The sequence below is a fragment of the Oncorhynchus mykiss genome, chromosome 23 (genome assembly GCF_057628025.1).
Source record: "Oncorhynchus mykiss isolate SJ-2025 chromosome 23, ASM5762802v1, whole genome shotgun sequence".
Taxonomy (NCBI): domain Eukaryota; kingdom Metazoa; phylum Chordata; class Actinopteri; order Salmoniformes; family Salmonidae; genus Oncorhynchus; species Oncorhynchus mykiss.
In genome coordinates this window covers 47,913,673-47,928,339 of record NC_143044.1, presented here as the reverse complement: position 1 = coordinate 47,928,339, position 14,667 = coordinate 47,913,673, and the positions used below count along the sequence as shown (strand labels likewise).

At 42.3% G+C, this 14,667-nt stretch overlaps 1 protein-coding gene across 1 annotated transcript in view; it reads left to right on the top strand.

The window, feature by feature from the left end:
• The window catches only part of LOC110503039 (integrin alpha-9), a 160,169-nt gene that overhangs the window by 53,345 nt on the left and 92,157 nt on the right, over positions 1-14,667 (top strand). Inside the window, exons 14-15 of the mRNA XM_036960871.2 lie at positions 4,994-5,148; positions 12,189-12,349. Of these exons, the coding sequence (XP_036816766.2) occupies positions 4,994-5,148; positions 12,189-12,349 (316 nt within the window). The remainder of the gene's footprint in view (positions 1-4,993; positions 5,149-12,188; positions 12,350-14,667) is intronic.

The window sequence follows — 14,667 nt, the reverse complement described above, 5'->3', positions numbered from 1 at the left end:
AGATAAAGCATAGCAGTGTGAACAGACAACACAGAGTTACACATGGAGTAAACAATTAACAAGTCAATAACACAGTAGAAAAAAAAGAAGTCTATATACATTGTGTGCAAAAGGCATGAGGAGGTAGGCGAATAATTAAAATTTTGCAGATTAACACTGGAGTGATAAATGGTCATGTACAGGTAGAGATACTGGTGTGCAAAAGAGCAGAAAAGTAAATAAATATAAACAGTATGGGGAAGAGGTAGGTAAAATTGGGTGGGCTATTTACCGATAGACTATGTATAGCTGCAGCGATCGGTTAGCTGCTCAGATAGCAGATGTTTGAAGTTGGTGAGGGAGATAAAAGTCTCCAACTTCAGCGATTTTTGCAATTCGTTCCAGTCACAGGCAGCAGAGAACTGGAACGAAACAGTGGAACACAGTAGTATAAACACATACATTGGAACACAGTAGTATAAACACATACAGTGGAACACAGTAGTATAAACACATACAGTGGTATAAACACATACAGTAGTATAAACACATACATTGGAACATAGTAGTATAAACACATACAGTTGAACATAGTAGTATAAACACATACAGTGGAACATAGTAGTATAAACACATACAGTGGAACATAGTAGTATAAACACATACAGTGGAACATAGTAGTATAAACACATACAGTGGAACATAGTAGTATAAACACATACAGTTGAACATAGTAGTATAAACACATACAGTTGAACATAGTAGTATAAACACATACAGTGGAACACAGTAGTATAAACACATACAGTTGAACATAGTAGTATAAACACATACAGTAGTATAAACACATACAGTTGAACATAGTAGTATAAACACATACAGTTGAACATAGTAGTATAAACACATACAGTGGAACATAGTAGTATAAACACATACAGTTGAACATAGTAGTATAAACACATACAGTGGAACACAGTAGTATAAACACATACAGTTGAACATAGTAGTATAAACACATACAGTTGAACATAGTAGTATAAACACATACAGTTGAACATAGTAGTATAAACACATACAGTAGTATAAACACACAGTGGTATAAACACATACAGTGGAACATAGTAGTATAAACACATACAGTTGAACATAGTAGTATAAACACATACAGTTGAACATAGTAGTATAAACACATACAGTAGTATAAACACACAGTGGTATAAACACATACAGTGGAACATAGTAGTATAAACACATACAGTGGAACATAGTAGTATAAACACATACAGTTGAACATAGTAGTATAAACACATACAGTAGTATAAACACACAGTGGTATAAACACATACAGTGGAACATAGTAGTATAAACACATACAGTGGAACATAGTAGTATAAACACATACAGTGGAACATAGTAGTATAAACACATACAGTGGAACATAGTAGTATATAGACATACAGTAGTATAAACACATACAGTAGTATAAACACATACAGTAGTATAAACACATACAGTAGTATAAACACATACAGTTGAACATAGTAGTATAAACACATACAGTGGTATAAACACATACAGTAGTATAAACACATACAGTGGAACATAGTAGTATAAACACATACAGTGGAACATAGTAGTATAAACACATACAGTGGTATAAACACATACAGTAGTATAAACACATACAGTGGTATAAACACATACAGTAGTATAAACACATACAGTGGTATAAACACATACAGTAGTATAAACACATACAGTGGAACATAGTAGTATAAACACATACAGTGGAACATAGTAGTATAAACACATACAGTGGAACATAGTAGTATATAGACATACAGTAGTATAAACACATACAGTAGTATAAACACATACAGTAGTATAAACACATACAGTAGTATAAACACATACAGTGGAACATAGTAGTATAAACACATACAGTAGTTTAAACACATACAGTGGAACATAGTAGAATAAACACATACAGTGGAACATAGTAGAATAAACACATACAGTGGAACATATTGTATATTGTGTTGGTTGTAGGTCCATTGACACTATGTTGTATTGTGTTGGTTGTAGGTCCATTGACACTATGTTGTATTGGTTGTAGGTCCATTGACACCATGTTGTATTGTGTTGGTTGTAGGTCCATTGACACCATGTTGTATTGTGTTGGTTGTAGGTCCATTGACACCATGTTGTATTGTATTGGTTGTAGGTCCATTGACACCATGTTGTATTGTGTTGGTTGTAGGTCCATTGACACCATGTTGTATTGTGTTGGTTGTAGGTCCATTGACACTATGTTGTATTGTGTTGGTTGTAGGTCCATTGACACTATGTTGTATTGTATTGGTTGTAGGTCCATTGACACTATGTTGTATTGGTTGTAGGTCCATTGACACTATGTTGTATTGGTTGTAGGTCCATTGACACCATGTTGTATTGGTTGGTTGTAGGTCCATTGACACTATGTTGTATTGTGTTGGTTGTAGGTCCATTGACACCATGTTGTATTGTGTTGGTTGTAGGTCCATTGACACTATGTTGTATTGTGTTGCTTGTAGGTCCATTGACACTATGTTGTATTGTGTTGGTTGTAGGTCCATTGACACCATGTTGTACTGGTTGTAGGTCCATTGACACCATGTTGTATTGTGTTGGTTGTAGGTCCATTGACACTATGTTGTATTGTGTTGGTTGTAGGTCCATTGACACTATGTTGTATTGTGTTGGTTGTAGGTCCATTGACACTATGTTGTATTGTGTTGGTTGTAGGTCCATTGACACTATGTTGTATTGTGTTGGTTGTAGGTCCATTGACACTATGTTGTATTGTGTTGGTTGTAGGTCCATTGACACTATGTTGTATTGTATTGGTTGTAGGTCCATTGACACTATGTTGTATTGTGTTGGTTGTAGGTCCATTGACACTATGTTGTATTGTGTTGGTTGTAGGTCCATTGGCACCATGTTGTATTGTGTTGGTTGCAGGTCCATTGACACTATGTTGTATTGGTTGTAGGTCCATTGACACCATGTTGTATTGTATTGGTTGTAGGTCCATTGACACTATGTTGTATTGTGTTGGTTGTAGGTCCATTGACACTATGTTGTATTGTGTTGGTTGTAGGTCCATTGACACTATGTTGTATTGTGTTGGTTGTAGGTCCATTGACACCATGTTGTATTGGTTGTAGGTCCATTGACACTATGTTGTATTGTGTTGGTTGTAGGTCCATTGACACTATGTTGTATTGTGTTGGTTGTAGGTCCATTGACACCATGTTGTGTTGTATTGGTTGTAGGTCCATTGACACTATGTTGTATTGTGTTGGTTGTAGGTCCATTGACACCATGTTGTATTGTGTTGGTTGTAGGTCCATTGACACTATGTTGTATTGGTTGTAGGTCCATTGACACCATGTTGTATTGTGTTGGTTGTAGGTCCATTGACACTATGTTGTATTGTGTTGGTTGTAGGTCCATTGACACTATGTTGTATTGTGTTGGTTGTAGGTCCATTGACACTATGTTGTATTGTATTGGTTGTAGGTCCATTGACACTATGTTGTATTGTATTGGTTGTAGGTCCATTGACATCATGTTGTATTGGTTGTAGGTCCATTGACACCATGTTGTATTGTGTTGGTTGTAGGTCCATTGACACCATGTTGTATTGAATTGGTTGTAGGTCCATTGACACCATGTTGTATTGTGTTGGTTGTAGGTCCATTGACACTATGTTGTATTGTGTTGGTTGTAGGTCCATTGACACTATGTTGTATTGTGTTGGTTGTAGGTCCATTGACACTATGTTGTATTGGTTGTAGGTCCATTGACACTATGTTGTATTGTATTGGTTGTAGGTCCATTGACACTATGTTGTATTGTGTTGGTTGTAGGTCCATTGACACCATGTTGTATTTGTTGTAGGTCCATTGACACTATGTTGTATTGTGTTGGTTGTAGGTCCATTGACACTATGTTGTATTGTGTTGGTTGTAGGTCCATTGACACCATGTTGTATTGTGTTGGTTGTAGGTCCATTGACACTATGTTATATTGTGTTAGTTGTAGGTCCATTGACACTATGTTGTATTGGTTGTAGGTCCATTGACACCATGTTGTATTGTGTTGGTTGTAGGTCCATTGACACCATGTTGTATTGTGTTGGTTGTAGGTCCATTGACACTATGTTGTATTGTGTTGGTTGTAGGTCCATTGACACTATGTTGTATTGTATTGGTTGTAGGTCCATTGACACTATGTTGTATTGTGTTGGTTGTAGGTCCATTGACACCATGTTGTATTGTATTGGTTGTAGGTCCATTGACACTATGTTGTATTGTGTTGGTTGTAGGTCCATTGACACTATGTTGTATTGTGTTGGTTGTAGGTCCATTGACACTATGTTGTATTGTGTTGGTTGTAGGTCCATTGACACCATGTTGTATTGTATTGGTTGTAGGTCCATTGACACTATGTTGTATTGTATTGGTTGTAGGTCCATTGACACCATGTTGTATTGTGTTGGTTGTAGGTCCATTGACACCATGTTGTATTGTGTTGGTTGTAGGTCCATTGACACTATGTTGTATTGTGTTGGTTGTAGGTCCATTGACACTATGTTGTATTGTATTGGTTGTAGGTCCATTGACACTCTGTTATATTGTATTGGTTGTAGGTCCATTGACACTATGTTATATTGTATTGGTTGTAGGTCCATTGACACCATGTTGTATTGTGTTGGTTGTAGGTCCATTGACACCATGTTATATTGTGTTGGTTGTAGGTCCATTGACACCATGTTGTATTGTGTTGGTTGTAGGTCCATTGACACTATGTTATATTGTATTGGTTGTAGGTCCATTGACACTATGTTATATTGTGTTGGTTGTAGGTCCATTGACACCATGTTGTATTGTGTTGGTTGTAGGTCCATTGACACTATGTTGTATTGTACTGGTTGTAGGTCCATTGACACCATGTTATGTTTGGTGTTTAGGTCCCGGCCGGTGATCACTGTGGACGTGTCTATCTACCTGCCTGTCTCCATCAACATCTCTGTGCCTCAGTGTCACGAGGGACCACAACACCTCAACTGTTTCAACGCAAGAGTCTGCCTGCTCTTCAGAGGAAAACACCTGCCAGGACAGATAGGTGAGCACTAATACAACTACACACATCTGTGTTCTGGCGTGGTCCTGGTTGACTGTTCTAGCGTGTTCCTGGTTGACTGTTCTAGTGTGTTCCTGGTTGACTGTTCTAGCGTGTTCCTGGTTGACTGTTCTGGTGTGGTCCTGGTTGACTGTTCTAGCGTGTTCCTGGTTGACTGTTCTAGCGTGTTCCTGGTTGACTGTTATGGTGTGGTCCTGGTTAACTGTTCGGCGTGGTCCTGGTTGACTGTTATGGAGTGGTCCTGGTTGACTGTTCGGCGTGGTCCTGGTTGACTGTTATGGCGTGGTCCTGGTTGACTGTTCTGGTGTGGTCCTGGTTGACTGTTCTAGAGTGTTCCTGGTTGACTGTTCTGGTGTGGTCCTGGTTGACTGTTCTGGCGTGTTCCTGGTTGACTGTTCTAGCGTGTTCCTAGTTGACTGTTATGGTGAGGTCCTGGTTGACTGTTATGGAGTGTTCTTGGTTGACTGTTCGGCGTGGTCCTGGTTGACTGTTATGGCGTGGTCCTGGTTGACTGTTCTGGTGTGGTCCTGGTTGACTGTTCTAGAGTGTTCCTGGTTGACTGTTCTGGTGTGGTCCTGGTTGACTGTTCTAGCGTGCTCCTGGTTGACTGTTCTAGCGTGTTCCTGGTTGACTGTTATGGCGAGGTCCTGGTTGACTGTTCTGGTGTGGTCCTGGTTGACTGTTCTAGCGTGCTCCTGGTTAAGTGTTATGGTGTGGTCTTGGTTGACTGTTATGGCGAGGTCCTGGTTGACTGTTCTAGAGTGTTCCTGGTTGACTGTTCTGGTGTGGTCCTGGTTGACTGTTCTAGCGTGCTCCTGGTTGACTGTTCTAGCGTGTTCCTGGTTGACTGTTCTAGAGTGTTCCTGGTTGACTGTTCTGGTGTGGTCCTGGTTGACTGTTCTAGCGTGCTCCTGGTTAAGTGTTATGGTGTGGTCTTGGTTGACTGTTATGGCGAGGTCCTGGTTGACTGTTATGGCGAGGTCCTGGTTGACTGTTATGGCGTGGTCCTGGTTGACTGTTATGGCGTGGTCTTGGTTGACTGTTATGGTGAGGTCCTGGTTGACTGTTATGGCGTGGTCCTGGTTGATTGTTATGGTCTGTTCCTGGTTGACTGGTCTAGCGTGTTCCTGGTTGACTGTTCTAGAGTGTTCCTGGTTGACTGTTCTGGTGTGGTCCTGGTTGACTGTTCTAGCGTGTTCCTGGTTGACTGTTCTAGCGTGTTCCTGGTTGACTGTTATGGAGTGGTCCTGGTTAACTGTTCGGCGTGTTCCTGGTTGACTGTTATGGCGTGGTCCTGGTTGACTGTTATGGTGAGGTCCTGGTTGACTGTTCTAGCGTGTTCCTGGTTGACTGTTATGGTGAGGTCCTGGTTGACTGTTATGGTGTGGTCCTGGTTAACTGTTATGGTGAGGTCCTGGTTGACTGTTATGGCGTGGTCCTGGTTGACTGTTATGGCGTTGTCCTGGTTGACTGTTCTAGCGTGTTCCTGGTTGACTGTTCTAGAGTGTTCCTGGTTGACTGTTCTGGTGTGGTCCTGGTTGACTGTTCTGGCGTGGTCCTGGTTGACTGTTCTAGCGTGTTCCTGGTTGACTGTTATGGTGAGGTCCTGGTTGACTGTTATGGTGTGGTCCTGGTTAACTGTTATGGTGAGGTCCTGGTTGACTGTTATGGTGAGGTCCTGGTTGACTGTTATGGTGAGGTCCTGGTTGATTGTTATGGTGTGTTCCTGGTTGACTGTTTGGCGTGGTCCTGGTTGACTGTTATGGCGTGGTCCTCGTTGACTGTTCAGGCACAGATAGAACAATGAGAGTTTTACCGGATGTACATTGAGCAAAAATATAAACACAACCTTGTAAAGTGTTGGTCCCATGTTTCATGAGCTGAAATAAAACATCTCAGAAATGTTCCATACACACAAAAAAGCTTATTTCTCTCAACCTGAAGGTTTGGCATATCAAAAAGCTGAATTAAACAGCATGATCATTACACAGGTGAACCTTGTGCTAGGGACAATAAAAGGCCACTCTAAAATGTGCAGTTTCGTCACACAACACAATGCCACAGATGTCTGAAGTTTTGAAGGAGTGTGCAATTGGCATGCTGACTGCAGGAATGTCCACCATAGCTGTTGCTAGAAGATTTACTCAGACCATGTGTATGTGGGCGAGAAGTTTGCTGATGTCAACATTGTGAACAGAGTGCCATATGGTGGTGGGGTTATGGTATGGGCAGGCATAAGCTACGGACAACAAACAAAATCAAATTTTATCGATGGCAATTTTAATTCACAGATGTATTGAGATGAGATCCTGAAGCCCATTGTCGTGCCATCCATCCGCCGCCATCACCTCATGTTTCAGCATGATAATGCATGGCCCCATGTTACAAGGATCTGTACACAATTATTGGAAGCTGAAAATGTCCCAGTTCTTCCAGGGCCTGCATTCTCACCAGTCACCCATTGACCGTGTTTGGGATGCTCTGCATTCTCACCAGTCACCCATTGACCGTGTTTGGGATGCTCTGCATTCTCACCAGTCACCCATTGACCGTGTTTGGGATGCTCTGTATTCTCACCAGTCACCCATTGACCGTGTTTGGGATGCTCTGCATTCTCACCAGTCACCCATTGACCGTGTTTGGGATGCTTTGTATTCTCACCAGTCACCCATTGACCGTGTTTGGGATGCTCTGCATTCTCACCAGTCACCCATTGACCGTGTTTGGGATGCTCTGCATTCTCACCAGTCACCCATTGACCGTGTTTGGGATGCTCTGCATTCTCACTAGTCACCCATTGACCGTGTTTGGGATGCTCTGCATTCTCACCAGTCACCCATTGACCGTGTTTGGGATGCTCTGCATTCTCACCAGTCACCCATTGACCATGTCTGGGATGCTCTGCATTCTCACCAGTCACCCATTGACCGTGTTTGGGATGCTCTGCATTCTCACCAGTCACCCATTGACCGTGTTTGGGATGCTCTGCATTCTCACCAGTCACCCATTGACCATGTTTGGGATGCTCTGGATCAACGAGTGCTACACCGTGTTCCAGTTCCCACCAATATCCAGCAACTTCACATTGAAGAGGAGTGGGACAACATTCCACAGGCCACAATCAACAGCCTGATCAACTCGGTGCGAAGGAGATGTGTCGCGCTGGATGAGGCAAATGTTGGTCATACCAGATACTGACTGGTTTTCTGATCCACGCCCCTACCTTTTTGTTTTTAAGGTGCACTACATGACCAAAAGTATGTGGACACCTGCTCGTCGAACATCTCAATCCAAAATCATGGGCATTAAAATGGAGTTGGTCCCCCTTTTGCTGCTGTAACAGCCTCCACTCTTCTGGGAAGACTTTCCACTAGATGTTGGAATATTGCTGCAGGGACTTGCTTCCATTCAGCCACAAGGGCATTAGTGAGGTTCGGCGATTAGGCCTGGCTCGCAGTCAGCGTTCAAATTCAACGCCATTGTATGATGTAGCGTTAAGATTTATTTTCACTGGAACTAAGGGGCCTAGTCCGAACCATGAAAAACAGCCCCAGTCCACTATTTCTCCTCCACCAAACTTTACATTTGGCACTATGCATTGGGGCAGGTAGCGTTCTCCTGGCATCCGCCAAACCCAGATGAGTCCGTCAGACTGCCAGATGGTCAAGCATGATTCATCACTCCAGAGAATGCGTTTCCACTGCTCCAGAGTCCAATGGTGGGAGCTTTACACCACTCCAGCCGATGCTTGGCATTGCGCATGGTGATCTTAGGCTTGTTGGCCATGGAAACCCATTTCATGAATCTCCCGACAAACAGTTATTGTGCTGACGTGGCTTCCAGGGTCAGTTTGGAATTTGGTTAGTGAGTGTTGCAACTGAGGACAGACAATTTTTACATGTTTCAGCACTCTGCAGTCTTGTTCTGTGAGCTTGTGTGCCCTACCACTTTCGCGGCTGAGCCGTTGTTTCTCCTAGATGTTTCCACTTCACAATAACAGCACTTACAGTTGACCGGGGCAGCTCTGACTAGTTGGATTGGTGGCATCCTATTATGATGCCACGTTGAAAGTCACTGAGCTTTTCAGTAAGGCCATTCTACTGTCAATGTGTGTCTATGGAGATTTTATATCTGTGTGCTCAATTTTATACAATGTGGCTGAAATAGACAATTTGAAGGGGTGTCCACATACTTTTGTATATATAGTGTATTTATGACCAACAGATGCATATTTGTATTCCCAGCCATAGATTAGGGCCTAATTCATTCATTCCAATTGACTGATTTCCTAATATGAACTGTAACTCAGTAAAATCTTTGAAATTTGTAGCATGTTGTGTTTACATTTTTTTCAGGCATCCGTTTGGCATTTCCACTCACTACCAAATATGGTGATGAGAGGAAGCCTGGTGGGAGAAAATGGAGAGAGATGGATTTTGTCCGGCATTCGGCTAATTTTGTCATCGATGAAACATTTGATCTCCGTACAGTTTTTTGTTCCCAAAACTACAATCTCTTACAACAGAGTAGACTAAGTTTTGTAGACTTTCCCCTTTGCAAAGTAAAAAAAATGTGTTGTTTAGAAAGAGTGCAATAGCAAATTGAGTTATTGCACACGCACACTTCAGAGTAGGCGTTCCGTAGCGGAAATATGCAAATACATGCAAAAATGTGCCTATAGGATCTCGCTAGCTCCTGCTTGGCTCTGCCCACCTCTTTGCTTTTTTCTGCCCATTATGAATAATTTGCTCCCATTGGAAATTACAGGCTGTGGTTTATCTTGGGTTAGTTATAAAAAATATTTGGTTTAGGTGTGGCCCTAGTTGACTGTTTAGGTGTGTTGTGTTTGTGGTCATGGTTGTGTCTGGGTTTGGTCATGCTTGATCCCCCCCAGGACAGGGAAGTAGCCTGCTGGTATAGTTTGGTAACGTCGCCTGGGCCGGTAATGAACACTCAACGCCCCTCCTTTCCACCTGGCAGGGTGAGCTCATGGAAGGTGCTCCCGTACACACATAAGCGTGCACACGTGGAATGAATCACACACACACACACACACACACACACACACACACACACACACACACACACACACACACACACACACAGTACCCTTTTGGTTGTGACTGGGGTGTATGCTGCTGTCCCTCCAACTGTTTTACAGCATTTCACCACTGAGGCACTTACTGCAGACTGTGTATGTGTGCGCGCACACGCGTGTGTGTTTGCTCGTGAATCATTCATGATTCATTCCACGGATTTAAAAAAAATTATGTCTGTTCGGAAATGAAAATATTGTTGATCAATATCAGAGAAAGTTTTGTAATCTAAGTCTAATTGCTGCAAAAAAATGTATAGCTATCAATTAAAAAGCCTGTATTCACCTTCGATACCAAACTGGAGAAGAAACAGAACTATGTCCCTTTAGATATGGTATATTATAAACAGAGATGTTTGAAAGCATTTGGAGGACATGTACTGAGTATACCAGACATTAGGAACACCTTCCTAATATTGAGTTGCACCCCCCTTTGCTCTCAGAACAGCCTTAATTAGTCGGGGCATGGACTCTACAAGGTGTCTGAAGCATAATGTTCACAATGTTTTGTATACTGAGTGTATGTTGATCATCTTGGATAATGTTTTGTGTACTCCGTGTATGTTGATCATCTTGGATAATGTTTTGTATACTCCGTGTTTGTTGATCATCTTGGATAATGTTTTGTGTACTCCGTGTATGTTGATTATCTTGGATAATGTTTTGTATACTCCGTGTTTGTTGATCATCTTGGATAATGTTTTGTGTACTCCGTGTATGTTGATCCTCTTGGATAATGTTTTGTGTACTCCGTGTATGTTGATCCTCTTGGATAATGTTTTGTGTACTCTGTGTTTGTTGATCATCTTGGATAATGTTTTGTGTACTCCATGTATGTTGATCATCTTGGATAATGTTTGGTTTTTGTGTTGTTTGAAGTAGATAAACAATTTTTAAAAATGAATTGTCAAAAAAATCCTCTAGCAAACTCCTTAAAACCTCTTTGGCGCAGGCGTGCCGCTAACGACCCACCTCGACAACATCCGGTGAAATTGCAGTGCGCCAAATTCAAAATACAGAAATAGTAATAATAAGCATTCATGAAAATACAAGTGTTATACATTGGTTAAAAGAAAAACTTCTTGTTAATCCAGACGCTTTGTCAGATTCCTAAAAGGCTTTACGGCGAAAGCATACCATGCGATGATTATCTGAGGACAGCGCCCCGCTTACAAAAGCATGCAAACATTTTCCAACCAAGTAGACGAGTCACGAAAGTCAGAAATAGCGATAAAATGAATCACTTACCTTTGAAGATATTCATCTGGTTGCAATCAGAAGGGTCCTAGTTACACAATAAATGGTCCTTTTGTTCGATAAAGTCCCTCTTTTATATCCCAAAAACTCTGTTTTGTTGGCGCGTTGGGTCTCTCTCCTCTCAACCCAAAGTTGTTGAATAACCTGACAGCTGGTCTCTCTCCTCTCTCCCCAGAGTTGTTGTATAGCCTGACAGCTGGTCTCTCTCCTCTCTCCCCAGAGTTGTTGTATAGCCTGACAGCTGGTCTCTCTCCTCTCTCCCCAGAGTTGTTGTATAACCTGACAGCTGGTCTCTCTCCTCTCTCCCCAGAGTTGTTGTATAACCTGACAGCTGGTCTCTCTCCTCTCTCCCCAGAGTTGTTGTATAACCTGACAGCTGGTCTCTCTCCTCTCTCACCAGAGTTGTTGTATAACCTGACAGCTGGTCTCTCTCCTCTCTCCCCAGAGTTGTTGTATAGCCTGACAGCTGGTCTCTCTCCTCTCTCCCCAGAGTTGTTGTATAACCTGACAGCTGGTCTCTCTCCTCTCTCCCCAGAGTTGTTGTATAGCCTGACAGCTGATCTCTCTCCTCTCTCCCCAGAGTTGTTATATAGCCTGACAGCTGGTCTCTCTCCTCTCTCCCCAGAGTTGTTGTATAACCTGACAGCTGGTCTCTCTCCTCTCTCCCCAGAGTTGTTGTATAACCTGACAGCTGATGTGGATAAGAGGCAGAGGAGCCAGTCTTCCAGAGTTTACTTTATTCAGAACGGAGCCCAGATCAGCTTAATGAGCAACGAGCTCAGTCTGGACATCAACAGAGAGGATTGCCAACAGTACACTGCATATGTTAAGGTGAGTCCCTAGAAGTCATTTAGTTTGTCGCACTGCTTTGCTTTATCTTGGCCAGGTCGCAGTTGTAAATGAGAACTTGTTCTCAACTGGCCTACCTGGTTAAATAAAGGTTAAATAAAATAAATCAATACAAATGTGGGTCTGTGGTTGGCAATGTCAAGGTTGTGGGTTCAATTCCTATAGAGATCACATAAGATAGGTCCCTTTTCCTCAGAGCAGAGTGTCCCCAGCGGTCAAAGCTGGTTGCAATGATTATCAGTTTTTTTGTCGTAAAGTCACGGTCAGGTTGTATACTGGTTGTATAAGGAAGTTTGTTTAACGTCAAGAAGACATCTTCTGGTTGACCAACAGAGACCAGTGGGTTGTAGTCTCACACACCAGACTGTGTTGTGTGCCACCAGGCTAAGGTGATAGTATACTGTATGACGACTTCTCATCCATAAAACATGTTTACAACTAGATATGATGTCGTTAAGATGTCATGTGCCCTGATGTTGCCCTATTTGTCCCAGTTAGCTGGTTTAGTTGGAGCTATTGTGTCCATGTCCTCCACTGAACTCTTTCTCATGGCAACTGGGTTATTCAAGCAGTGTTTGTCAAGCTGTTTTCTTTCTGTTTGTTTTGATGTTCTGAAGCGACGTTCAATCTCCATAGCATCTCCGGTGGCAACTTCCGTTCAGTCTTAATAGTTTTGACAGGCTCAAAACAATGTTGAAATTGTAGGCAAGGCAAACAAAACAAAGGTGAATCATGTTGGCTATAATCATTGTTCCCTCATTTTTTTTTTCAGCACTGAGCAAATTTCAGGTCTGCTGTGCAACTTTCAACACACGTTTACAGTGAACACTGAGGCTGAACCCACTTTAAGTTCCAGTTATAACAGGGGCCAAGTATTCTACTGTGGATGTTTGATCATAATGTAGTCCTACCAGAGTGGCCTACAGTCAATAACAATGGAGAGGAATGCATTCCATAACATTCTATCATTCAGCCTACAGTAGCAGCAATGTGTGGTGTTCAATGTAGGCCTACATTCCATGAGACTTTAGAAAAAAACATGCAGGTCTTGACATGAATAACCTGTTTATCCACTTCACCTTCAGACAAGGAGGTGACTGAAAATGTGTTGTTTGATGCAAGAAACCACAAAATACAATTAATCAGTCAAATGATGCTACCCTCTGCCTGTTGGCTACTTAGCTTATTGAAGACTGTTTCAAAATACAACACTGCCTCTTTAAAACATAAAAAAGCTCTTTACCTGACTCGCTTTTCAAAGATGGCTAGAAGTGCTCTTGTAGGAAGCAACCACTCCCCCATTGTTGTCTAGAAATGAGCTATAACTGTGCTAATAACTAATTTGCAAAGAACATGAACAAATTTGCACATGCAGCTCTCGCTTTGATCTCAAGCAGATCTATTCGTGACCCCTCATACTGTAAACAGTCCAGTTCAAAGTGAATGGCACAGATCCATATATGGGAATGGTCTATTTGCATATTGGCCTACTGCAGCTCTGATTGGTTAAGAGTATGGGGCTGAGTCATGGCTGTCAATGCAATAAAATCCTACTCCGATGCGCTCCACAAGAAAATCTCTTGCACAGTTAGTTTTGCATACTAAGTCTTGCATAGTTTTTTTTTCAGTATGATACGTTGAAGGTGGCTAATATTGTTTTGATTCAAGCACAATTTCCACAGTGGAGGGAAACGTTGATAGTGTTAACTCAAGGGGAAAACTCTAGAAAGTTGAGTGAAGTTCAGTCTCGTGCTTCTCTGCGAGGGCTGATATTTCTTCTGCATGGCAGTCCGAAGGGAGCAGTGCGCAGCTTAGAGGGAACATTGGCTATAATATACACTGCTCAAAAAACAACACAATGTAACTCCAAGTCAATCACACTTCTGACTGTCCACTTAGGAAGCAACACTGATTGACAATACATTTCACATGCTGTTGTGCAAATGGAATAGACAGCAGTTGGAAATTATAGGCAATTAGCAAGACACCCCCAATAAAGGAGTGGTTCTGCAGGTGGTGACCACAGACCACTTCTCAGTTCCTATGCTTCCTGGCTGATGTTTTGGTCACTTTTGAATGCTGGCGGTGCTTTCACTCTAGTGGTAGCATGAGACGGAGTCTACAACCCACACAAGTGGCTCAGGTAGTGCAGCTCATCCAGGATGGAACATCAATGCGAGCTGTGGCAAGAAGGTTTGCTGTGTCTGTCAGCGTATGTCCAGAGCATGGAGGCGCTACCAGGAGACAGGCCAGTACATCAGGAGACGTGGAGGAGGCCGCAGGAGGGCAACAACCCAGCA